The sequence below is a fragment of the Gigantopelta aegis genome, chromosome 6 (assembly GCF_016097555.1).
Source record: "Gigantopelta aegis isolate Gae_Host chromosome 6, Gae_host_genome, whole genome shotgun sequence".
Taxonomy (NCBI): domain Eukaryota; kingdom Metazoa; phylum Mollusca; class Gastropoda; order Neomphalida; family Peltospiridae; genus Gigantopelta; species Gigantopelta aegis.
Window position 1 is genome coordinate 41,604,676 of NC_054704.1, and position 27,222 is coordinate 41,631,897.

Genomic DNA, 27,222 nt, shown 5'->3' on the forward strand with positions numbered 1-27,222 from the left:
GTGACGTTTTTTGTAGTCATGGTTGCAGAATACAATGGTGTAATGGCTGCCAAAGAAAGATTAGGAAGATACTGATTAATTTGAGCACGCAGTACGTAAAACACAAATAACCAAATGGGCGGACCTGTTGTATCATATAGTTTGACAATATAAACCATCTATTTTAGGTAGTTTGAGTCGTGTGTATCTTCTTAGCGCACACTACTAAACGAAGAATTAATTGTATTCAAGAATATCCCATTTTCGTAGTCGTTAGTTTTTGTGGAACATTACCATTGCAGTGATCACAGCAAGTATTCCAAATTCAGTTTATATAAATAATTTTTTCATTGACATGTGCTGTTTACAGAAAATTAAGACTACTAGGATGAGAAAAATAATTTAGAGTGAATAAAATATTAAGAATTTATTAAAGAAGTTTATAAGAAATGAAAATTGTTTAGGGTTTTAAATTTTGTTTTATTTTAAATGAATGCAACATTGAAATTATTTTTGAAATTATTATGAAATGGTATTTGTCCAAAGCAGTCACTAAATCCAAAATTACCACTGAACGGCAATCAATTCATACAGTGTAAAACCTAAATTAAAATACAACCGCGTCAGGTGTATCGGCGCATCCGGTGATTCAGCACACATGGTGTTTTGGTTTAAACAATATTTTATTTCCCAAAACAACATACTGGGATTGGTCAACAGGCTTAGCCTATATTAAGACCTTGGTGTTTTGCTCAAGTATGCTTAGGAAGTTGTCATGTTGTCGGTGTTTTTAACAAATTAAAGTTCAGTTCCATTTTCAATGTTTAACTTTAATCAAGTATCAACATAGGTATAATATCTGCCCGGTCCCCTCCATTATTATCTTTAGTTAGGGCTGAGGGTTAGGGTTAAGGTTAGGGTTTAGGGTTGGGATTGGGTTTGGGGTTGGTTTTGGGGTTGGGGCTAGGGTTAGGGTTGGACTTGGAGTTAAGGTTAGGGTTAGGGGAATGGGGGACCGGGCGGATATTTTTCCCCAGTTCGTAACCAATTAAATAATGTCATACATTACACCTAACATTAATATATTTTTTAAATACACAATTATAATGTTATATTACAAACATATTGTAACATTTAGCAAAAAATGTGTTGTAATAATCACTCAGTATCTTTTATAAGCATTAAATGAGCAATTATGTGCTGTGCATCACTGAAGCATGCCGTTTCGTAACCAAAAAGCATACCTTTTCGTAACAAAAAAGCATACCTGTTCGTAGCCAAAGAGCAATTCTTTTGTCATAAACCCATTTAATATTTGATTGTATTAACCCGTGTGTAATAACGGTATGCAAATTTCATGTCATATGCAAATTTAAAAGTTCATAATGCTACTTTCACCTGTCAATAATTGAAGGACTCATTGCTAAATAGGGAATAAGTCACATTTTGAAAGTTTTGAGAAATATACCAACATATAAGTTTTTATTAATTTCACATTTACCTTTACCATAAATACAATTGTATGAATATGCTGGGTTTCAATATTTCTATATATAATTATATAATTATGTTAATATTACTATGTTTGTAAATATTGTTATGTTTGTACATAAAAAAAATTTGTCATGTAAAAAGAAAAATGTTGTGTTTGAAATATATCAACAAATAAGCTGACTTCGCTTGACATGATTCTTCGTGACAATTTCTAATCGCTAATTATTAAAATGCAGTTGGCTTGGATTTTTGTTGTTTTATTTTTCATTAAATAACATGTACGAATGTGGGTACGAACTGGTATGCCGATGTTCCTCTGGTTACGAACTGGTATGCCTTTGAGTACAAACTGGTATGCTTTTGGGTACGAACCGATATGGTACGAAACGGTATGGTTACGAAACAACCTGATACCACATATTTATTATTAAGGGTAGGCCTACAATTAATTTTTTTTGGAATTATCAATAATAATTATATCATAATTTCAAAATAAATAATTCACCTGCTTTCGTATATATAAACACAAAGTAGGTCAGCATAATTCATATTAAGAATGTTAAAACCAGTCTAAAAACACCTTTCCCGCATTTTTAAAATTATAGTAATTATTTTCTTTGGTTATTTTTATTTAAACTGAAAAAGAAAACACAGACAAATACAAACAAAACAAAAGTTTTACATCTTACTTGACAGTCATTCCAGTTCACAATTGTCACATTGTTACCAAAAAAATAAAAATAAATAATAATAATAATAATAATAATAATAAAAGCGAAATAAGATGCACATGTGTGCACAATCTACCCTAAAAAAATATCCATGTAGGCATCTTAGCCATGCATGATAATGAACATGTATGCATCTGCAGTACTGTGACAGTCAAGAAAACGATTCCGAAACTGATCACAAGATGGGTCATGTGTGATCATTCATTTTCATAGTAATATTTTTTAACAAGACAAAACAGAAAAGTACTAAAATATCCTGGGACAACAGTGTAGCGTTTATGGGCTACAAAGTGAGGTCATGGGCAGTTTATAAATAGCGGGGTCACCGATCCACATCTACTGCGCCGAAACAACGGACATGCAAATCGTTTTGAATACAAGGGGGTGTCTACATTTATGGGCAGTTTTAAAATGTTTATTTACTACAGACATAAAACAATTTGTAGTGTATCTCAGACTATGTACTGCTTCATTGGTGAGAGACACATTTTATTAAGTATTTCACAGTTTTCACATAGAAAATGGTCTTTGAATGCTTAGGTGTGCCAATACACCAGACAGCACTGTATATACAATAAAAATTTACCTATTTTTGGTTAAAATGTACCAATTGTGCATTTATTGTAACTTATTTAAGAAACATATATATATATATGGGGTCAGTCACAAATTGGTGCTTTTACTTTCAAAAATGAAAAGTCACAATTTGTTTTGTAAATTACTGAATAACTTGATAGAATAAACACCAGAGGATCATAAATCAATATTAGCAGCATTCTTCTTCCAAAATGTTAATTTTACAAATGAATAACAAAACATACATTATCAAAATATATTTTTGCCTGACAAAATATGAAAGGTTTTCTAGCAGTTGAGCTTCTTGCTTCTTTATATAATAGTTTTAAATAATAAATAATTAATTTATAAATATATTTAAAAAGCACACACAAAAAAAACACCATGCAAAATGAAGACTTTTAAAAGATGAATCTACAGATAGTTTCGATCCACAACACAATTTTTACTGTTAATAAAAGCATTCCTTTAAAACTTGATCTTGTATTAATACTATAAAATTTGGAGCACACAAGTGATTTTATTACGTTATAGTGCTGATCTCAGTTATGGAACTAACAAACATTAAAACTGCAACAATATGTCTATTATAATGGAAACAGAAGAAAGTTGGAAAACTGAAGTGCAGTACTAAGTATTATTCCTGAAGTAATCAATAACAAACCAAAGTAAATTAAAATTGTAAGACAGGCAGAAAGGCATACCTTTGGTGTAGATCGAGAAGTCCATGTACTTCTTTTTTTTTTCTCCATCTCAGTACTATTTATTATTATATGTCACAAGTATTGAAGTCCATGGACTTTTGTAAGACTGCTGTATTGCATTACCTATCAGTTTATGTCAAATGTACCTACTGCTGTTTTTAAAAATAATTCCACCAATTTTCTGTTTGAAAATCAGCAGTCAAAGAAACAAAAAGACAAACATTTTAAGTAGAAATTCACCTTCTAAAACCACCAAAAAAAAATCACAGGACATTGTTCTGAAATATGTCTCACCAGTGTGCATACAATGGTAGAAATAACAACTATCAAATGATCCCACAATAATTTTATGTCAATCAGCTTAGGTTCGATTGATCTTGCATTCCTTTATAGCAGGTTACAGTGATAAACTAAAACATGTTTATAATAACAGTGATGAACTAAAACATGTTGATAATAACAGTGATAATATTGCTAATAATAACGTTGATAATAGTGCCCTCATATGACGTCTAATAAATAAAAGCATTAGAAAGATTTGTTTGTCAGAGAACCTTATTAACATTATCATGGGTGAAATGACTATTTTTATAGTGTAAATTGCTGTTTAGTTACAGATCATGGGAATCTTGTGGATATTATTGTAAAACATAGCTCCTAAAGGTTGGTGACATCATTTTGAAACATTACCTAATAATGATTATAAATGTATATATACTCTTCAAAAGAAGAAACGCAAAACCACATTGTCGTAACATTTGGAGAATTGATTTAATTATTGAATGGTGAGTCCGATAATTACCAAATGTTGCAGGATTGTTCACAATTCACTCTAGTCCATTGTGAGTAAGTGATAGGACACACCACCAAGGTCAAGGTCATCTGGAGTCAATACCGGGTGTGGCCTCCGCGTGTGTTGACAACTGCCTGGCACCGCCTGCCCATTGAAGCAACCAGAGTACGGATGACGTCCCGGGGGATGGTGGCCCACTCGGCCTGCAAGGCTGCTGCCAGCTCGGGCAGGGTCTGGGGCTGTGGTTGTCGCTGTCGGAGGCGTCGGTCCAACTCGTCCCATAGATGCTCAATTGGGTTCAAATCTGGTGATATCGATGGCCAAGGAAGGACATTAATGTTGTTGTTCTGTAGGAAAGCCGTTGTGAGACGTGCTGTGTGAGGCCTGGCGTTGTCATGTTGGAACACTGCGTTGGTGTTGGCCATAACTGGAACGATGTGTGGTCGGAGGATCTGGTCAATGTAGCCCTGTGCATTCAGGTTGCCCTGCACGTGGACCAGGTCAGTTCTGCCAGTGTGTGAGATGGCTGCCCACACCATGACACTACCCCCGCCGAATCTGTCCACTTCCTGCACGCAGTTTGCCGCATAACGTTCACCACAATGCCTATACACGCGACATCTTCCATCATGACGTCGGAGCAGAAATCGGGACTCGTCACTGAACCACACCTGTCTCCATCGCAGTTGAGGCCATTGTCGATGAATCTGGCACCACTGCAGTCGGAGTCGACGGTGTTGTGGTGTTAAGATGACACCTCGAACTAGACGTCTGGCACGAATTCCTACCTCACGTAGGCGGTTCCGTACGGTCTGGTCGGATATCCTGCGCAAACCTGGTATTGCTGCTGCAGTGGAGGTGGCAGTAGTCAATCGTTCCCGAAGGTGGCGTACCCGGATGTAGCGGTCCTGCCCGGGGGTAGTGACCCGTGGTCGACCGGATCTAGGGAGGTCACGTGTTGATCCATGTTGCTGGTAACGGTCCCACAGTCTGGAGATGGTGCTTGGGGACACATGGAATGCCCTGGCAACGGCCGTTCTGGAATCGCCTGCGTCTAGTCGGCCGATGGCATTGTTTCTCTGCGGTTCACTGAGACGTGGCATGTCCTGGATTGTCAACTGTCGGCCAGATACAGAGGCCAGGCAAGCGAACACCCTGCACTTTTATACTGTCGGTGTTCATGTTGCACGTGCAGACAACGCACGTGCAGTGGTGACATGGTTTGCACGTGGCTGCGTTTTTGCGAATATTCACATTTTGGAACTTTATTGTACAGTAGCTGCGTTTTATCGAATGTAACCGTGGGAATGTGTTTGGGACATGCAATGACCTTATATTCACAAAGCATGAACCGGTAGGAAACATAAAATCGGAGTTATAACCCATTTGTACCCTTTTGCGTTTCTTTTTTTGAAGAGTATATATTTGTTTTACCATTATTCCATGGAATGGTGTCAGATTCTCTGATCCATATCAGGGATTTAGATTGCATCAAAGTCGAGGCGATAAACATTGTGCCCAAAATACATATACCCAAAATAATCACGCCCATATTAAGTACAAACATGCTGACCTCAAAATAATCACGCCCATATTAAGTACAAACATGCTGACCTCAAAATAATCACGCCCATATTAAGTACAAACATGCTGACCTCAAAATAATCACGCCCATATTAAGTACAAACATGCTGACCTCAAAATAATCACACCCATATTAAGTACAAACATGCTGACCTCAAAATAATCACACCCATATTAAGTACAAACATGCTGACCTCAAACTACTTCATCTCAAAACCACTGAAATGTTAAGAGTAATTACATTAAAATAACTTGAAATGCATTTTTGAATATTGACAACTCTACAGCAGCTGTTGATAACAGTACTGAACTAAAATGACCTTCCTGCGCTCAGAAAAGACAAAAGTCCCAAATTAGTGAGATCTAAAGCCCTGCATATAAAATTAAATAAGATACAAAATTAGCAGAATACTGTGGACAAAACTAGGTCTGCTTTTGTTTATGGAAGTACAAGTAGACAGCTTGTTGGAAAACATTTGTAATATATCTATATGTTTGTGTGCTTTTGTGGGTTTTTTTTTTTTTTTTTTTTTTTTTTTGTCTAATATATATTTGTGGTTGTAATTTTCAGATATGACGGCTGTTTTACCTCCTATCAAGGGTGCCATTGCATCCCCCAAGACTGGAAACAATGGGGGTATGCAAACTGAAGTTCAGTACCTGCCTGGCCCACCAAAGGGATCGCCAGAAAATGGGCTACAGATGGGCAAACTGCGACCCCTAAGGAAAATGCTGAGCAAGAATGAACGAAAGATGTTTGAAAAGTTACAGTCGCTTAGAACACAGCTACCAGTCCTTACCAAACGTGATACAACAAAGTAAGGATTTATTCAATTCTTTTTAAAACATTCTTTTACTGCTTTTTAATTTTGGGAAAAGCAGGAGGTGTATTAGGTTGCAGGATTGACTCTTCGTGTTATTTTCCAGTCCAATTAGTGCATCATATGTGGTATGTCGAAGGCTGAGGTCTGTAGTAAAATACATGTAAAGCCCCTTGCTTATTGGGGGAAAAAAGGAGTGTGGCAGGTTTCAGTGCTAGTTTTCTACAGTCTCCTACTTTAACAGTGTGCTGGGATGTCATTAAACAAAGACTCCTTTCATGATTTACGGCAGCATTCATTAATAAATTACACACAAAGAAGAGTTCCTTGGTCTGGAGCAAATAATACTATAAGACTCATATCATGGAATAGAAAAAGTATACCAGAGGTGGTGGAAATTTCCACCTGGGGTGAGGCTTGCCGAGTCCCATGGTCAAAATTTTCACCACCGAGGATGTACTTTTTCTGTCCCACATGACCTCATATGACGGAGTCTTTTTCTCTCATTCATTCGGTAAATAAACCATTATTTTACATGAACAAACAAAGATGGCTGAACATTGTAACTTTTTTATTTGATCATTTTATCATAAATAAAGTACACTATCATATTTATCGTGTTTATTTCATGTGTTAAATAAAATTTACCACTACAAATTAATAAGGTACCTTTTATAATGAAGGTTTTAATAACAAAATATTAATTTAAAACTGTGTCTAATGACCTCACATCACAATCTCACATTAATATGACATCAGTTATTACCAACAACATCATGCTAAACGAGTGCGCGTGATATCCCATGTAGGATAGAAATTTCTTACATAGCTTTCTTTCATGGGATAGCTCTGTCCCATATACCTGAGGATGAGAGAAAGTAGACACTCCATATAACTGATATTCACTCTCCATTAATAATATTACTCAAGATATTTTAGATGTGTTGGATATCACTCTGCAGCATTTGTATTGTGAAGTAATTTTTTAAAATTGTTTTTAATATACTTTTAGTAGAAGAGAGTATATTACAGAAGTAAAATGCTGACAGTATTCTAATTTCAATTACAGGTACTGTATAAGAATTGTAAAAATTGTCTTACAGGTATAGGAACACATACAAGCACAACCTGTGTCTGGACATGCTTCAGGAAGGTTACCACATGTCCTTCCGAGAACTGTTTGCCTTGATCCAGCAGCAGGAAGAGGATCGTATTCGGGCCGGCCCCGACTCTATCATGTGGACACAGGTTATGCTGCATGAGGAGTACGAGAAACTTGACATGCTGAAGACTCACCTAACTAATGCTGAAGCAGCGGAGAGGAAATGTAGGACTCTTTTTTTAAATTGACTTTTATTTAGTCGATTTAAAGTTCAGTCATACCATTGTACTGTAGTCATACCATTGGCATAGCCAGAGGGGGATGGGTGTAAATGCTCCCATTTTTGTAGATAGACAGGGTGATTTTTGCCCAAATTAAACGAAAATACCAGAATCTGGATGACAACATTAATTTATATTAGCATTACTGCCAAACAGCTTTATATATTGCAAACAAATTATTATGCATTTTTACATGGATTAAACTAAACAGTTTATTTTGCCCAAAATTTGAGAATTTGCTCCAGCATTGAGAGGGTCATAAACATCCCCCTATCCTCCCCCTCCATCGCATTGGCTTATGGAGCTGGGCCATTCCTCTTCCCAATCACACCAATTGTTTTTCCCAACCACCTTTGGTATTATTTTGTTGTTTCCCCAATATAAAACCCTGGCTATGGAATTGGTTCATACACCTCAGCTGTATGGGCTGTCTCTCCAGGACGGATATTAATCACTAGTGAGAAGTTGGTGTAATGGCTGTACACCTCCATCATGAGCCATTCTCTCACTTCAGATTGAGACTCTATGCATGAACAGGAACCCAGGACCTATCGACCTAAAACTCAAAGCATAACTTGTCAGGCTTTCTTCCTTTTTTTCCCACATCTCAACCAATGCCATATACAGTAACTGGTATACCAAAGGCCTTGGTTTGCGTTATCCTTTTTATATAAACAAGCATATAAAAGTAGCCCATGTGGACGCAGTAGGTTTTTCTCACTATCTAGATCATGTATCGGTATAACCATGTAATAGACACACAGGCTTACTCATTCATATTTTAGGCAATTTGGCAGATGACATCACAAACCCTGAACACAACAGCCATAGTTAAAAAGAAATTCTGAGGTGTCATTAAGAAATGATTTTCATAAAGCAATGAAGACTGACTGATTTTTAAATTGTAACTGTATTTCAGATGACTATTCCCAGGTCTATGCAGAGCGCTCTATCCTGGCCAAGTACTTCCTTAGTACCAAAGACAAGTGGCTGTCTGACCACTTCTTTAACACGTGTCTCACCACCAGTCAGGCTATTGAAGGGGATGGAGGACAGGCACAAGCAGAGGGTCACCGGAATGTCGGTATTTCTCTCAAGGAAAGTGGTAAGTGTGTTATGAGCATTTTTAGCTACCATAGTCTTAACTGTTCTTGTAATGGAACTTGAATATTCATTACAACATAACGTCATCCGATTGGTCCAGATGTAGCAACGGGAGTTTGTTCATTTTTCGATGAACGTAAAAATTACGTCGTCAGGGAACGTCATATGTGATGACGTCATTTTATATAGGCAAGTTGTCTTAATTACGTAGCGTTGTTGTTTATGGATAAAAAATTATTCAAAATAAAGTATGACGTTTTAGTTTTATTATTAGCATGTATCATTCAAATTTAATTATAAGTATTGTCTGTTATTTCTTTTACGTTCATCTGGGTATGAACAAAAAAAATATTCACACAGTTTGCGGATGATTTTTTTTGTTCATACCCCGATGAACGTAAAAGAAACAACAGACAATCCTTAAACATACAGTTTTTTTAGTGGATTATGTAAGCTCCTCATGAACTATTTTATAAAAAAAAGTATTATTGTTTAGTATATTATACTAAGATTATTATCTTGTTTTGATTGAAACATATTTTATTGTATATAAGGTACAAATGGATTGGGCACAAGTTATCCAACTTACAGGGCCCTCTCCTAATAACATACAATAATGACAATATAATGGTGACTACAACTATTACAAGAATATACAAAAAATTAAATATTCAAAGAAAAGTACAGTGGACTCTGTCTAAACCGGATTCTGTGTAATCCGGATCTCTGCGTAAACCGGTCCATTTTTACAACCCCGCTCAGTTACCATTTATCTCTTAAGTATAAATCTCTGCCTAATCCGTATTCTGTCTACTCCGGACTCCGGATCAAAAATCAAGAACAAAAGAACCATTCATGCATTAATTACCTCTGTCTACACCGGATTGGAATTTGACTGAACGGCGAGCTACTTAATTAGTTGAACAATGATCGTCACTTGCCGAGTAATCAGAACGCCGTCGCAAGATCAAATACAAAATGTAATCGCACCCGTGTGAAGTTTACTCTTATTGCAGTAGGCCGTTACATCAATCGAATTAATATTAGTGTTGTGTGTGGATACCTAACTGATTTCACTCTTATGAATTCGGCATGTATAAATATATTTTCTTGTTTAGAATATCAGTGTCTGTATATTCAAGGTGTTTCTGGTTGTCTAAATAATTATAAGAAGCCCAAACTCGATTTTGTATTCAAATGATTCCGTACGTACGAAAATATAATGTTTAAGAAATAAAATGAAATTTAACCTAGTACACATATTAGAACGATCACAAACACGTTTAATATGCAGCCACTACTATTTGAGACAGAAACATATATTTGATATGTAATTACATTCGTTACAATGGATTGTATGACAGTGTTTCCCAACAATCCATGGGTTCAAATGTCATTGTTGATCTCGAGTTGTCGATCATTCAAGAACCATAACTCTGTCTAAACCGGTCCTTTATGTAAACCGGACTATTTCGACGGTACGAAGTGAGTCCGGTTTAGACAGAGTCCACTGTATATGCATGAGGTAAAAACAAAACACAGAAAAAATACAAAATAATAAATAAATTAAAAATGAATGAAAGAATGAAGAAGGAAAGCAAACGAAGGTGATTCATTTTCCAATCAAACAACCCATTTTATAAAATATTCTTATCAGACAGGTTCCTGCGTAACTGCATATCTTGTTAAATGTATATTCTGAAAATGCAATACTTTGCTTATCTAAACTGCATCTACTAAACTATGTCTATTTTATTATTTTAATTTTTATTATTATTATTTTTTAATTAATTTTTTTTTTATTAAACTTGATTTACTGATAAATAATAATAGCTAGTGTGTGATTATGTAGTATGTAGTATGTACTCAGATAAGCTGCAAAATTAATATCTGAAATGTAATAACTTTCATACCAAAATTTCTTCTTCTTTTTTTCTTTTTAAAAATTATTATTATTTTTAATTTTTTAATTTTTTTTTTTTTTTTTTTTAATTGATGAATAACCTTAGCTGATGTATGATTATGTAGTATAATAAACTAGTATATACTATTATACTTAGATAAACTGCAAAATTAATGCATAAAAAATATAATAAATTGCATATCTAAACTATTTTTTTGTTTGTTTTTCAGGTGATTACTTCCAAGCCTCAAAACACTTTGAGGCTTACCACGAGCTGGCATCTGACAACACACACTGGGTGAATGAGGAGGGCGTGACGTTCTATACGGATGCCTGTATCAACCTGTACAACATCTACACTAACATCGGCAACCAGCTGGAGGACAGCGACCCCGACAGTTCTCTACAGCTACTCCTCAAGGCCTACCAGATGGCTTCCAATAGTTAGTGTTACACATTTCGGCTTTTACCGGGTGGAATTTATATGGGAATGAAAAAATAGTTGAATGCCATTAAACGGCATTACTATCACTATTATGATCACTATTATAACCACTATTTTAAATAAATAAAAACTTTTTTTAATTATTATTTTATTTCAGTTACTGTAATAAATGTTTTGGGTTGGGGGTTTTTTAAATTAAAAAATAAATATAAAGGCAAGGTTGTACAGTAGGGGACCTACTAATGGCAGATTCACCCTGATTATTTGTCTTGATGTATACATTAATTTTTGCATGTATCATTCTTCATTTAGCATTCACTACCATTGACCAGTTTGTTAAAAAGTTGGTAGTCTGCAGCTGTGTAGTGTCTGCAGCTGTGCAGTGTATGTACTAAAAATGATGGACAATGGCATCACCTATAAAAAGTAAATTAGCAATATCACTTGTTAGTCATTACTGGGAATGCAAAGGATACAGTAAAATAGATTTAAACAGTATACAGTGAAACCTCTCAAAACTGGACCCTCTATAAACCGGAATTCCCTAAAAACCAGACATTTTTCACAGCCATCTTTTTAAAAATCAGTATAGAACTTAACCTCTCTAAACTTGATACCTCTTAAAACCGTACATTTTACTTAGTACCGAGGGTTTACGGTGTAGAGAGGTTTTACTGTAGTATAGAATTTTGTCATGAAGTTAACCTTTAGCAATTTCCTGTGTTGTTCAGGTGGGGATCACAAACTGAGAGGTGAGTCCACCTACACTCTGGGTCTGGCATATGACAAGGCCGGGGATGAAGAGAAAGCCCTATTGGTAAGAATCATAAGAAGCAGCAGTATTTTTCATATATCACAAAACAATTTTAAATACCAGCTTTGTGGGGGGGGGGGGGGTCCCCAAAATATGATCCCAACATCCATATTTCAGTTTATTTTATTTCTTGTTATGTACTTGTTGCTTGTTTGAATTCCAAATTATGGCATATTGTGGTGTGGCTTAATGGTAGAACACTTGCAGGTGTTAGTGGTTGTCAGATCAATCCCCTTCATTGGAGCTATGGGGTCTCACTACACAGTTCAATTCCGGGTGAGAGTTCATTCATCATGGTCCTCTATAGTTTCTAATTGTGGCATATGTTGTGGTTCACATATTCAACTTCTTGTAATTGGAGAAGAATTAAAACAATTGGGGTTTTTCAATGGTAAGGCTTCTTGGCTGGATTTTGCCCATGTCCTATAGCTAAAAACTGAGACAGAAATGTTCTCAATTTTGGAGTGAAAATAAATGCTTACAAATGTTCACAATGGTGTATGTTAGTCCCAACGAGTACCCATTCTAGTGCCAATCTTCATTTGAAGTTGGGCAATTTAACATGAATTTCATTGGCAGATGACATCTGTGTAAAGAGACCTAAGGACATTTTTCATTCCAACCATTGCCTCTATGACTGGGATATCAAAGGCTGTCACATGTGTTGTCCTGTCTGTGGGAAAGTCCATGTAAAAGATCCCTTGCTGCTAATGGAAAAATGTAGCGGGTTTCCTTTGATGACTACTCTAACAGTACTTTTCAGAATTACCAAATGTCTGATGTCCTATTGGTGATCAATTAATCAATGTGTTCTGGTGGTGTCTTTAAACAAAACAAAGTTTAACATTATATAAAAGGCTATAGTGTGTACCATCTCGGGGTGGGATGTAGCCCAGTGGTAAAGTGCTTGCCTGATGCGCGGTTGGTCTAGGGTGTGGCCATTGGGCTATTTTTCGTTTCAGCCAGTGCACCACAACTGGTATATCAAAGGCCATGGTATGTGTTATCTTGTCTGCAAGATAGTGCATATAAAAGATCCCTTGCTACTAGTAGAAAATGAAGCAGATTTCTTCTGCAAGACTATAGGTGAAAATTACAAAATGTTTGACATCCAAAAGCCGATGATTAATGAATCAATGTGCTCTAGTGGTGTTGTTACACTCAAAAAACAAACATAAAAGATCTCTTGCTGATAATTGGTTTCTTCGGTCTAGATCAAGTGTCTGATGCATAGCAGCCATACGTTGCATAAATAAGTCAGTTGTATGCTGAATCATAATTTAGTCTCAGTGTGAAAATGGTTAGCATAACAAATGTAAATGGGTGTAAATATTGTGCTGCATGTGAGATGGAAGATTGTATCTTTCCAGCCATAGCAACAGGAGTTTGTTCATATCTCAATGAACGTAAAAATTACATCGTCAGGGAACATCATATCTGATGGACATCATTTTATATCGATAGTTTGTCTTATTGAGTGTTATTGTTTAGGAACAAAAAAATACCTCTTAATAAAATATGAATTTTTAACGTTATTACTTATTAAATTTAATTATAAGCATTGTCTGTTATTTGTTTTACGTTCATGTGGGTATTGGGGGAAAAATTCATCCGCAAACTGTGTGAATCAGTGAAGTTTGCAGATGATTTTTCTGTTTTGTTCATACCCCGATGAATGTAAAAGAAATAACAGAAAATCCTTAATTACTATAAATCCAAGACTAATAGAATTTGGTTAAAAGATGCACCTATTTATGTAGATCCATTTCTCATGGACTATAAGTCTCAGTCTATGAAGTTTGGTGTATATAGCTTCATCTATGAAAGTTCATCTCAATGTATGTTTTAAAAATGTTAAATTTATTAACTTAAAATTATTTGTTTTAATCTTTTTATTTAAAAAAACAAACAATTGTTTTAATATGTATATTTTTTAAGAACTAGATTAATCATCAATTTTACATGACAAATTATTTCTTTTATAAAATTTTATGTTAATTTGTTTATCATGCATGGAAATGAACATCTATGGATGCATTTATGAGCAATACTGAATTTGATTTAGTTTATGGTACGTCATGTAGTTATGTCCACAGAAGTTTTGTTTAGCAGTTAGTTTTTTCTTTTTTAGCATCTAGAAGACTTTTTGTCAACGTGTAAATCGGCAAATGATTATGAAGGAATTGGAAGAGCATGTGATGCCATTGCTAAGACATATTCCAGGTACAAACTATACTTTATTATTATTATTATTATGAGGGAATTTGGGTTATGCTTCCCTGGAAATTATATTTTAAAAATAGGAATTTCTCTTCTACATTTTTTGATTGCAACATTATAGTGTTAACACACCAAACAAGAATACACCTCGAGGCAGATCCATGGGCAATGAGTACAGTTACTTCCAGTTGTTGCTACACACACTTTAGTTACAAAGCCCTTTGATGTGCTTCCAATTCATTCCATATCTGTATGTGGAAGTTGAAATTCACTTCCAGTTCTGTTTGGTTGTATTTTTTGGGGTGTCAATGATAAATGCCAGAATACAGTTCAGTTCGGTTCCAGTTATGATGTCACATTGAAAGAATGCAATAATTCATTGTCAGATATGATGTTAAATCATAACATTCAATGCACTTTCGCAGCTGATGTGTTAACGGGTAACGTCAAACAATCCACTTCCAGTTCAAAGCCCAAGAATGTACATTCTGGAAACCGATTTTGGTATGTTAATGGCACAAGTCAAAATGGCACATGACAGTTGGCCTTGTAAAGTATATTTTATTAAAGTCAAAAACATTATTAATATTCAGTATATCTTCTAGATATGAATTTTCAAATCTGTTTACTATTTTGTCCTGCTCTATCCAAAGGGTTTTTACGACATATCTGCTTTGTTTTACTTCATTTGTAAGTAATTAATATGTTGTTATTTGCTTGCAGGGCGGGTAAAGTGTCAGAGTGTATCAAGTATCTCAAGCAGTTTGTGGAAACGGCAGAAAAAAGTGGTCAGGAAGTTGAGTTTAGCAAGGCTTGTCATAATCTTGGCAACATCTACAACTCACTGGTTAGTAACTGGATGGATGGATTTCAATGCTTGGCTTCCTGGCTGGCTGGCTGGTTGGCTACCTACCTACCTACCTACCTGGCTGGCTGGTTGCCTACCTACCTACCTGGCTGGCTGGCTGGCTGGCTGGTTGGCTATCTACCTACCTACCTGGCTGGCTGGCTGACTGGTTGGCTACCTACCTACCTACCTGACTGGCTGGCTGGCTTGCTGGCTGGCAATACACTTGTAAATGGTTCGGTTTGATCACCAATTGGACCAAATCAAAATGTTCCATGGATTGAATACATCGCTAATTAATGCATTATGAAATGTATTGGATGCATTAATAAAAGAATTGTAAACATTTGTAAATAGACTGGCTGGATCAATTATGATATCATTTAAGTGTATTAATAGGTGTGTTTGTGCTTATTAAATGGTTATGTGCAATGTGGTTTGTTTTGTGGGTTGTTTTGATTCATAATACATTCTTCACTTGCTCTCTCTCTCTTTCTGTTTGCAGGGAAAATATGAAGAAGCTACGGAGTACTTCAGCAAGGCCTACAATGTATCCAGAGCTATGGGCGAGGCCAGCTTGATCCATGCCAACCGTGTTCAGTATGGAATTGCAATGGCTCATCGCATGCTCAAAGGCTTTGGCAACCACATCATCCAGGGCCATCAGCCTTGCCTGGAGAGACTCATCGAATGGAAGAGTGCCAGGACAGATGAGTTTGAAAAACCCATTCCAAATCCATGTGAGGATGCTCTGGAAACCAAGGGATCTTTAATCATTACTGACTCTTTGCTTTTCTGTTTGCTTCATGAGAAACATGCCTCTAAAGCTGGTCTGTGAAATGAGGCTTGCCTGTCTTTCCTACTCTTTACTTTTTTTCTTTTCTTTTCATCTTTTTTTCTCTTTTTTTCATTTTCATTTGGAGATTTCATCTTATTTAAGAAATGAAACTTTCTTCTTGGCTGTTAGACTGATGTATATTCTTTTGACTTGTTTAGATCTATTTAGTTTGATTCAGTTTTAAGTATGGTTATTATATTTTTGTGGGTTTTCCTTCCGTTATCCTTCCTTATCTTTTTTTTTTTTTTTTTTTAAATCTGCACGTTTATTTATTACAATATTTGTATTATTCACAACACCCACATTTTAAATTTAAAGCTTGGACCAGTCCTATGTAAAACAATATTTGTGACCCAATTGACTTTGGACACTTTTTGTCATCATTGTTTTGAACCCACTGTACTAGTTTAAAAAAGAAAATAATAACTTATATTGGATTACTTCACACACATAAATCCATGCTTTAAATTAAAATATGTAACAAACATCCCAAAAATAAAATTAAAAATCAAACATAAAAATGAAAGATATACTGGGTACAGCACATGCATATATTAATTTTGTTTTTGCAGTTTAAATAGTGCATTTGTTTTACTTTATTAAAAAAGAAACAAAAATAGCAAATTGTCCTAAATTTGTTTTGTTTTATCTTTTGTTTTGTTTATTTTATTTTGTTTTGTTTTGTTGTTTTATTTTGTTTTGTTTTGTTGTTTTTGTTTTCAGTTTTATAATAATACACCTTTATTTCTTCAGTATTATTTAGATTTCATTTTTAATATTTACATTTACAATGTATGTGTGTTCTAAAAGGAGTCTTATAACTGGCCATGCTCCCTGCCAATCAAACCTCTGTGTTTCCACCACCTTTTATATTTGCCTGTCACTCTATATGACTCAAAGGCCGTCTTGGTGCTCCCCCCTCCGTCCCCTTCAATATTAAAACCTGGCTACACCAATGATGGTGCATGTATTTTGTAAATATTCAAGTTCGACAACATGAACATTTTTCTTTTCAAATATGTTCAAATTCTTTTAAATATTATACAGTGAAATCAATGTTCTAATGATTCATAGAAAACAGATTTTATTTTATTTTCAAACCACATTCAAACTGTTTTAAATATTATACAATTAAATCAATGTTCTATTGATTTATACAAAACAGATTTTCTTTTAAAATCACATTCAAACTGTTTTAAATATTTTATAATTAAATCAATGTTCAAATGATTCATACAAAACAGATTTTCTTTTCAAGTCACATTCAAACCTATTTTAAATATTATACAATTAAATAAATATTCTATAATGATTCATACAAAACAGATTTTCTTTCAAGAAACATTTAAACTGATCAATGTTCTAATGATTCATACAAAATAGATTTTCTTTTCAAATCACATTCAAACTGTTTTAAATATTATACAGTTAAATAAATATTCTAAGAATTCATACAAAACAGATTTTCTTTTAAAATCACATTCAAACTGTTTCAAATATTATATAATTAAATCAATGTTCAAATGATTCATACAAAACAGATTTTCTTTTCAAGTCACATTCAAAGCTATTTTAAATATTATACAATTAAATAAATATTCTATAATGATTCATACAAAACAGATTTTCTTTCAAGAAACATTTAAACTGTTTTAAATATTATACAATTAAATAAATATTCTAATGATTCATACAAAACAGATTTTCTTTTAAGTCACATTTAAACTGATCAATGTTCTAATGATGCATACAAAACAGATTTTCTTTTCAAGTCACATTCAAACCTATTTTAAATATTATACAATTAAATAAATATTCTATAATGATTCATACAAAAAAGATTTTCTTTCAAGAAACATTTAAACTGTTTTAAATATTATACAATTAAATAAATATTCTAATGATTCATACAAAACAGATTTTCTTTTAAGTCACATTTAAACTGATCAATGTTCTAATGATGCATACAAAACAGATTTTGTTTTAAAATCACATTCAAACTGTTTTAAATATTATACAATTAAATAAATGTTCTAATGATTCATACAAAACAGATTTTCTTTTCAAGTCATATTTAAATAGTTTTAAATATTATATAATTAAATCAATGTTCTATTGATTTATACAAAACAGATTTAATTTTTTTCAAGTCACATTCAAAATCTTTTAAATATACATGTACAATTAAATAAATATTCTAATGATTCATACAAAACAGATTTTATTTTAAGTCACATTTAAACTGATCAATATTCTAATGATGCATACAAAACAGATTTTGTTTTAAAATCACATTCAAACTGTTTTAAATATTATACAATTAAATCAATGTTCTAATCATTCATACAAAACAGATTTTCTTTTCAAGTGACATTTAAACTGTTTTAAATATTATATAATTAAATAAATCTTCTATTGATTTATACAAAACAGATTTTCTTTTTTTCAAGTCACATTCAAACTCTTTTAAATATACAATTAAATAAATATTCTAATGATTCATACAAAACAGATTTTCTTTTAAGTCACATTTAAACTGTTTTAAATAATATACAATTAAATAAATATTCTAATGATTCATACAAAACGGATTTTTTTTTCAAGTCACATTTAAACTGATCAATGATGCATACAAAACAGATTTTCTTTTAAAATCACATTCAAACTGTTTTAAATATTTTATAATTAAATCAATGTTCAAATGATTCATACAAAACAGATTTTCTTTTCAAGTCACATTCAAACCTATTTTAAATATTATACAATTAAATAAATATTCTATAATGATTCATACAAAACAGATTTTCTTTCAAGAAACATTTAAACTGATCAATGTTCTAATGATTCATACAAAATAGATTTTCTTTTCAAATCACATTCAAACTGTTTTAAATATTATACAGTTAAATAAATATTCTAAGAATTCATACAAAACAGATTTTCTTTTAAAATCACATTCAAACTGTTTTAAATATTATATAATTAAATCAATGTTCAAATGATTCATACAAAACAGATTTTCTTTTCAAGTCACATTCAAAGCTATTTTAAATATTATACAATTAAATAAATATTCTATAATGATTCATACAAAACAGATTTTCTTTCAAGAAACATTTAAACTGTTTTAAATATTATACAATTAAATAAATATTCTAATGATTCATACAAAACAGATTTTCTTTTAAGTCACATTTAAACTGATCAATGTTCTAATGATTCATACAAAATAGATTTTCTTTTCAAGTCACATTCAAACTGTTTTAAATATTATACAATTAAATAAATATTCTAATGATTCACAAAACAGATTTTCTTTCAAGTTACATTTAAACTGATCAATGTTCTAATGATTCATACAAAACAGATTTTCTTTTCAAATCACATTCAAACTGTTTTAAATATTATACAATTAAATCAATTTGTTAATGATTCATACAAAACAGATTTCCTTTTAAAATCACATTTAAATTGTTTTAAATATTATACAATTAAATCAATGTTCTAATGATTCATACAAAACAGATTTTCTTTTAAAATCACATTTAAACTGTTTTAAATATTATACAATTAAATCAATGTTCTAATGATTCACACAAAACAGATTTTCTTTTCAAATCACATTCAAACTGTTTTAAATATTATATAGTTAAATAAATATTCTAATGATTCATACAAAAGAGATTTTCTTTCAAGTCACATTTAAACTGATCAGTGTTCTAATGATTCATACAAAACAGATTTTCTTTTCAAGTCACATTCAAACCTATTTTAAATATTATACAATTAAATAAATATTCTATAATGATTCATACAAAACAGATTTTCTTTTCAAGTCACATTCAAACTGTTTTAAATATACAATTAAATAAATATTCTAATGATTCACAAAACAGATTTTCTTTCAAGTTACATTTAAACTGATCAATGTTCTAATGATTCATACAAAACAGATTTTCTTTTCAAATCACATTCAAACTGTTTTAAATATTATACAATTAAATCAATGTTTTAATGATTCACACAAAACAGATTTTCTTTTCAAGTCACATTTAAACTGTTTTAAACATTATACAATTAAATAAATGTTCAAATGATTCATACAAAACAGATTTTCTTTTCAAATCACATTCAAACTGTTTTAAGTATTATACAATTAAATATCTATAATGATTCATACAAAACAGATTTTCTTTCAATTCACATTTAAACTGTTCAATGTTCTAATGATTCATACAAAATCGATTTTCTTTTCAAGTCATATTCAAACCTATTTTAAATATTATACAATTAAATAAATATTCTATAATGATTCAACAAAACAGATTTCCTTTTAAAATCACATTTAAATGGTTTTAAATATTATACAATTAAATCAATGTTCTAATGATTCATACAAAACAGATTTTCTTTTCAAGTCACATTTAAACTGTTTTAAACATTATACAATTAAATAAATGTTCAAATGATTCATACAAAACAGATTTTCTTTTCAAGTCACATTCAAACTGTTTTAAATATTATATAGTTAAATAAATATTCGAATGATTCATACAAAACAGATTTTCTTTCAAGTCACATTTAAACTGTTCAGTGTTCTATTGATTCATACAAAATCGATTTTCTTTTCAAGTCACATTCAAACCTATTTTAAATATTATACAATTAAATAAATATTCTATAATGATTCAACAAAACAGATTTTCTTTTCAAGTCACATTCAAACCTGTTTTAAATATTATACAATTAAATAAATATTCTATAATGATTCATACAAAACAGATTTTCTTTTCAAGTCACATTCAAACCTATTTTAAATATTATACAATTAAATAAATATTCTATAATGATTCATACAAAATAGATTTACATTCAAACTGTTTTAAATATTATACAGTTAAATAAATATTCTAAGAATTCATACAAAAAAGATTTTCTTTTCAAGTCACATTCAAACTGTTTTAAATATTATACAATTAAATAAATATTCTAATGATTCACACAAAACAGATTTTCTTTCAAGTCACATTTAAACTGATCAATGTTCTAATGATGCATACAAAACAGATTTTCTTTTAAAATCGCATTTAAACTATTTTAAATATTATACAATTAAATCAATGTTCTAATGATTCACACAAAACAGATTTTCTTTTCAAGTCACATTTAAACTTTTAAACATTATACAATTAAATAAATGTTCAAATGATTCATACAAAACAGATTTTCTTTTCAAGTCACATTCAAACTGTTTTAAATATTATACAATTAAATAAATATTCTAATGATTCATACAAAACAGATTTTCTTTCAAGTCACATTTAAACTGATCAATGTTCTAATGGTTCATACAAAACAGATTTTCTTTTTAAATCACATTCAAACTGTTTTAAATTTTATACAGTTAAATCAATGTTCTAATGATTCATACAAAACAGATTTTATTTTCAAAGCACATTTAATCTGTTTTTAATATTATATAATTAAATCAATCTTCTAATAATTCATACAAAACAGATTTGTTTTTCAAATCATATTCAAACTGGTGTCATGTATGTTTTAAATATTATACAATTAAATGAATGTTCCAGTAATTAAGGAAAGTGAAAAGGTAGATTAGTCTGCTAAATCTGATTTGAATTTGTCCCCACGCCAGTACTGGTGTCCGTAAAGTTGTTTTAAACATCATATTAGCCATTATAACTTTTCGACTTTGCAAGATTAATGGAAAGGTGTGGTCATGAATAAACTTCATTCTGTCAAGATTGTCCTCGGAGAGTGGCAGTCCTCCTATAGGCAGCGTTGGAAGGTTGAAATTGTCTTGTGCCATGCTCGCATCAACCATACACACATGACACATTCATATATTATGATGAAAGATCCTCCTCAGTGTGAGGCCTGTCAGTATACTCTGATGATGCAACCATCTGAAGCAAACTAGAAAAGATATATTTGGTAGAAGATATTTGATGAATTTTGTTCAATTTCATCCTAAACCTTTTTTGACATTCTTAAAAAATACTGAAGTTTTATTCTAAATTTTAATTTTATTTACCTGTGATATAATTTTATTTTATTTTTTGCACAGCTCTATAAACTGTTTTAATTTAATTCTTGATCATCACTTCATTTATGCAATTGCCTTAGTTTGACAGCCAATAGCCAATGTTTTTTCATGCTGGGGTGTCGTTAAACATTCATTCATTTCATTCATTGTTTAAGTGATTCATGATGTTGCCATCATCTCAAATATTTTGAATTATTACTAAAACTGTAAAGGTCAAATGACAGCACTTTCTGTTTTTTTGGTAAATGTAAGATTACCTTTGACATAAAGGAGCTACCAACTTAAATTTAATTTAAAGTATAAGGCATGTTAAAATAATAGTGTTACACCATGGATCACTTGTTTTTCTTTTTCTTCTTCTTTCTTCTTTTTTTTTCTATTTTCTCACTAGAATGTGTATCTTCTGTTGACTCTTCAACAATATCTAGGTTGGTGTCGATTTGTGAGAGTGCACATGCAGTTATACAGTGTGAAACTGTTGTTTGCAAGATATGAAATATATTCAATAATAGTCACCAAAAAGCTTGTCCCCATATTTGGTTTGTATTTACTCATTTTATTAGCGAGAAATTCTTAATGTGACCACACACTATGAAACCAGATTGTTAGCAATTAAATACATGTATTTTAGAGTTGTTGCATCAATGGAAAGGCATAAGGAAACACATAAATAGTAACAGCAAATATTGTATTTACTCATTTTCTAAGCGAAAAATAATCTTAATTTGATTACACTTTGAAACCAGATTGTTAGCAATTATTTTAGAGCATATACATCAATGGAAAGAAATAAAAGGACTACATAAATAGTAACAGCATATATGGACTGCAATCCAAAAACTTGATCTACAATTTCAAGAAGTAAAGCATAACACTGACAGTTAGTCTCACAGTACTGACATTCAATCCCATATTACGGTGAAAACCCTCTAAACTGGACACCCTTGGGACCAAGACAAACATACAGTTTTAAGAGGGATCCGGTTTTGAGAGGTTAAGTTCTGTTTTGGTTTTTAGAAAGGGACACTGTAAAACATCCGGTTTTGAGGGAATTCCGGTTTTTAGAGGGTCCAGTCTTGAGAGGTTTCACTGTACATCTCTGTATTTAATACAGGCATAACTACTCTAGTACTAGTGAATTAAGTCTGGTCTCAAGTACCACATGTTCCCTCAATTCTTTCCATCAGTATATAATTTGTACAGGAATTCTAGTTAGTGATTTTCAACCTGTCATTAAGTTTACATATTATTTTGTAGTGCTCATTATTGTAATACGGGTCAGGTCCTCGTTACACGGAGTGATCTTAGAGCTAAGATCACCTTAGATGCATACCGGTATTGTTTTATCGGCAGCTACATTTTTTTCATCAGTAGTAAGGGATATTTTATAATATGCACCATCCCACAGACAGGATAGCACATACCACAGCCTTTGATATACCAGTCATGGTGCACCGACTGGAACGAGAAATAGCCCAATGGGCCCACTGATCGAGATCAGTCCTAGAACGACTGGGAATCAGTCAAGTGCTTTGCCACTGGTCTAGAGAATGAGAGAAGAATCATCATAATACTATTTGAACCCAATCAGTAACTGAACAAATTAATTTTTAACAACACTCCAACACCAATTTGCAGCATGGGATCATTTATATACACTTTTCCCCACATGCACAATAGCAAATATCATGGCCATTACCTTATACCTAAATGGTGTGTGAAACAATAGTGAGAAATATTGTTTTGTTTTGTAGCAACACCAACAGACGTTCGTAAAAGCGTAACAAAACCTGAGAAGAAAGATACGAAGGCGATAGAGGAAGGTGAAGAGAAAACTGTAGAGCAGCTGAATGCGACAACAACCCAACAGGCCCCCTCAAGTACCGTTGTAAGTGAAAGTGAGGAGGAGGAAAATTAACATTGCACAATGCAGTGCATGGAGATAAAACCAATGAGAAAGACTTCATAATGACCGTGTCAATACCAGTGAGAGAGATTTCACAATGAATGTCAGAACCAGTGAGAGAGATTTCATAATGACCGTGTCAAAACTAGTGGTGGAGATTTCATAATGACAAGTGTCAAAATATTAACAAAATGAAATATATAGCATATTGCACGAGTTGTATTGTCTAACCTTATTAACCTTCTTGTCCATACCAGTGGAGAGAGGTCTGCTGGATCATGTAGATCACTGATTGGTTATATACTGGAAGCAATTACATTACACCATTTTGGATTGGTCACCGGTCGGATATACTGTGGAACCTGCCAAAACCAGATCACCTTGGGACCTTAACGTTTATCCAGTTTAGAAAGAGCTGAAACCTTCCAAAACCAGATCACCTTGAGGCCTCAAACATTTATCGAGTTTAGAAAGATCTGAAACCTGCCAAAACCAGATAATTTTGGGATCTCAACATTTATCTGGTTTAGAGAGAGATCTGGAACCTGCCAAAACCAGATCACCTTGTGACCTCAACATTTATCCGGTTTAGAAAGATCTGAAACCTGCCAAAACCAGATAATTTTGGGACCTCAACTTTTATCTGGTTTAGAATCTGTCAAAACCAGATCACCTTGGGGCCTCAACATTTATCTAGTTTAGAGACAGATTTGGTATATTGGTGTATGGTGTCATCATTTTATAAATATAACTTGTTGGAAAATGAAATTGGCCCAATCTGATATATCCTGAAACCAGAACCTGTATTAGATTATTAAAGGTATGTAAAAGTTGAAGTCAGTATCCTGTTTGAATTGTATGCACATACATAGTTGTTGTATATGTGTGATTTTTAACTACAATCAGTTATATAATGTATTGTTAATGTGTTGGGTTTATTCAGCTGGAGTTCAACTGTGTTTTCAGCAGGGTAGTTTTGCAGGTTATTTTATGAAGAATCTTGACACTTACATCCAAAAAATCTATAAATCTATCTAGTTTCCAGAATGGACAGGTTCTGGTTTATTCAGGGTTGTAATGCATTGAATATATATGAAATATTCTGGACAGAAATTTGGCTGATTTTAACAGGAATCTGGATTTGTCAGGATTTGGTTTAAGCATGTTCTACAGTACCAGGAAGTTTTATAGTGCATGACATTGAAACACTGTGGTTTAGAACTGACTACATGTTTTTTATTTTGTACATGTGTTTAAGTTAAAGATTTATTTCAGGTCATATTATTTTTAATTTTAACTTCACTTAGTTGCCAACATTAACAAAATTGTATTGGAAACATTTATCAATAATAGATACACTGTGTGTGTTTATATGAGATGGTTAATTTTCAATGCATAGCTGTTAAAAAGTTATATTTTGTTACTTATGTTTTCAAGACAATTTATGTTTCTTTTCTTGTGTAGTTAGAAAGTTTAAAAAAAAAAAAGTATATGTCATTTATGAGGTACAGTTTTGTTGAGTGCTCAAGTGTCATTAAAAATTCATTAATTTATTAATTTTAATTCAGTTTTGATATATTACTGCATGTATATAGTGAATTGTGTTGCTGAATGACACTGTGTTAGCATTAACACACATTGCCAAAACGTGTTTGGAAGGATTTAGTTTTGACTCTTTTTTTCTTTTTTTTGTCTTGTTTTTTGTGTTGTTTTTGGTTGGGGGTTTTTGGGGTGGGGTTTGGGTTTTTTGGAGGGTTTTTTAGTTTCCTATCTTGCATAGTGGTTGAACAGAATATATATCATTAGGAGAAAAGGTGGTAAAATTTTATTAATATAATTATAGTTTTAATAAAATCACAGAGAAGTTTGTTACACTAAAAAAACATTTGTTTAAAATTCATTAACATAATTCTTTTGAATCTCCTTTGTTCCATTTCAGACATAGAGACTTGTTTGTAACATATGTTTGTTTTGGGGTGTGGTTTGTGTTGTTTCTTTTATAAATAATTGTTTTCAATAGAATGAGGAACATAAAATTATAGATTTATATATAGATTTGTATATAGATTTGTATGTGTTTTTGTTTATTAATAGTTAATTGGTTAGTCAAAGCTGCAATCTTGTCATATTATCCTGTAATACCATTTACTAATGCAAAATACGAACACAACTGCAGTTTTAATAAATGTATGTATTATCAACAGATATGAAACTTAAAAATCTTATCACAAAACGGGTATTATAAATAAAGCACATCAAGCATGTGTGCAGAAAATTGTGCTGGGGTGGTATCAATTTTAGTGAGCAAAGTTTTTAGGGGGGTGGATCATACTCAGGTTTCCAGAAAATACTTTTTAAAAAAAACAGTATGAAAATTTGCTAGGAGCCTGCACATATTAACAAAGAGAGGTATTTCTTCAAGGGGTTAGGCAGCATGATGTGGTGTTCAGAACGATTGCTGCTAGTTATAATATTATAACTGGAATGGATAATCGCATAAACTGTTTATTCAGTATTTGTTTTCCATGCACTGGGTCTATCTGTCAGTGGGCCCATTGGGCTATTTCTTGTTCCAGCCAGTGCACCACAACTGGTATATTAAAGGCTGTGGTATGTGCTATCCTGTCTGGGATGGTGCATATAAAAGACCCTTCCTACTAATGGAAACATATAGCGGGTTTCCTCTCTAAGACTATATGTAAAAATTACCAAATGTTTCACATCCAATAGCTGATGATTAATAAATCAATATGCTCCAGTGGTGTCATTAAATAAAACAAACTTCTTACCAGTAAATTCCATGGCTAAGCAGATCCCCAAAGTCTCATAGTGAGAAGTGCAGGACTACAAATTAGAAAACAAAAAGTTGATTTATTCTCAATACATATTAATTGAGTATTAAAAATATACAACAGGTTGCAGCTTTAAGTGGTAATACATTTTTATCATAGATATTCATAATATTTGGATATTTCATTTTTGTTGCTAAACACATTATTATATGTAAATAAGT

The 27,222-nt window shown here is 32.4% G+C and overlaps 1 protein-coding gene across 1 annotated transcript; it reads left to right on the forward strand.

Moving 5' to 3' along the window:
* The first annotated feature begins 6 nt into the window (after window positions 1-6).
* LOC121374113 (tetratricopeptide repeat protein 29-like) lies at window positions 7-26,875 on the forward strand. Its single transcript, XM_041501048.1, has 10 exons — window positions 7-91; window positions 6,433-6,679; window positions 7,786-8,009; window positions 8,985-9,170; window positions 11,303-11,515; window positions 12,249-12,334; window positions 14,463-14,554; window positions 15,275-15,398; window positions 15,904-16,138; window positions 24,058-26,875. The coding sequence occupies exons 2-10, from the start codon at window positions 6,435-6,437 to the stop codon at window positions 24,219-24,221; spliced, it is 1,569 nt and encodes a 522-aa protein (XP_041356982.1). The 5' UTR covers window positions 7-91; window positions 6,433-6,434; the 3' UTR covers window positions 24,222-26,875.
* Window positions 26,876-27,222: the final 347 nt, after the last annotated feature.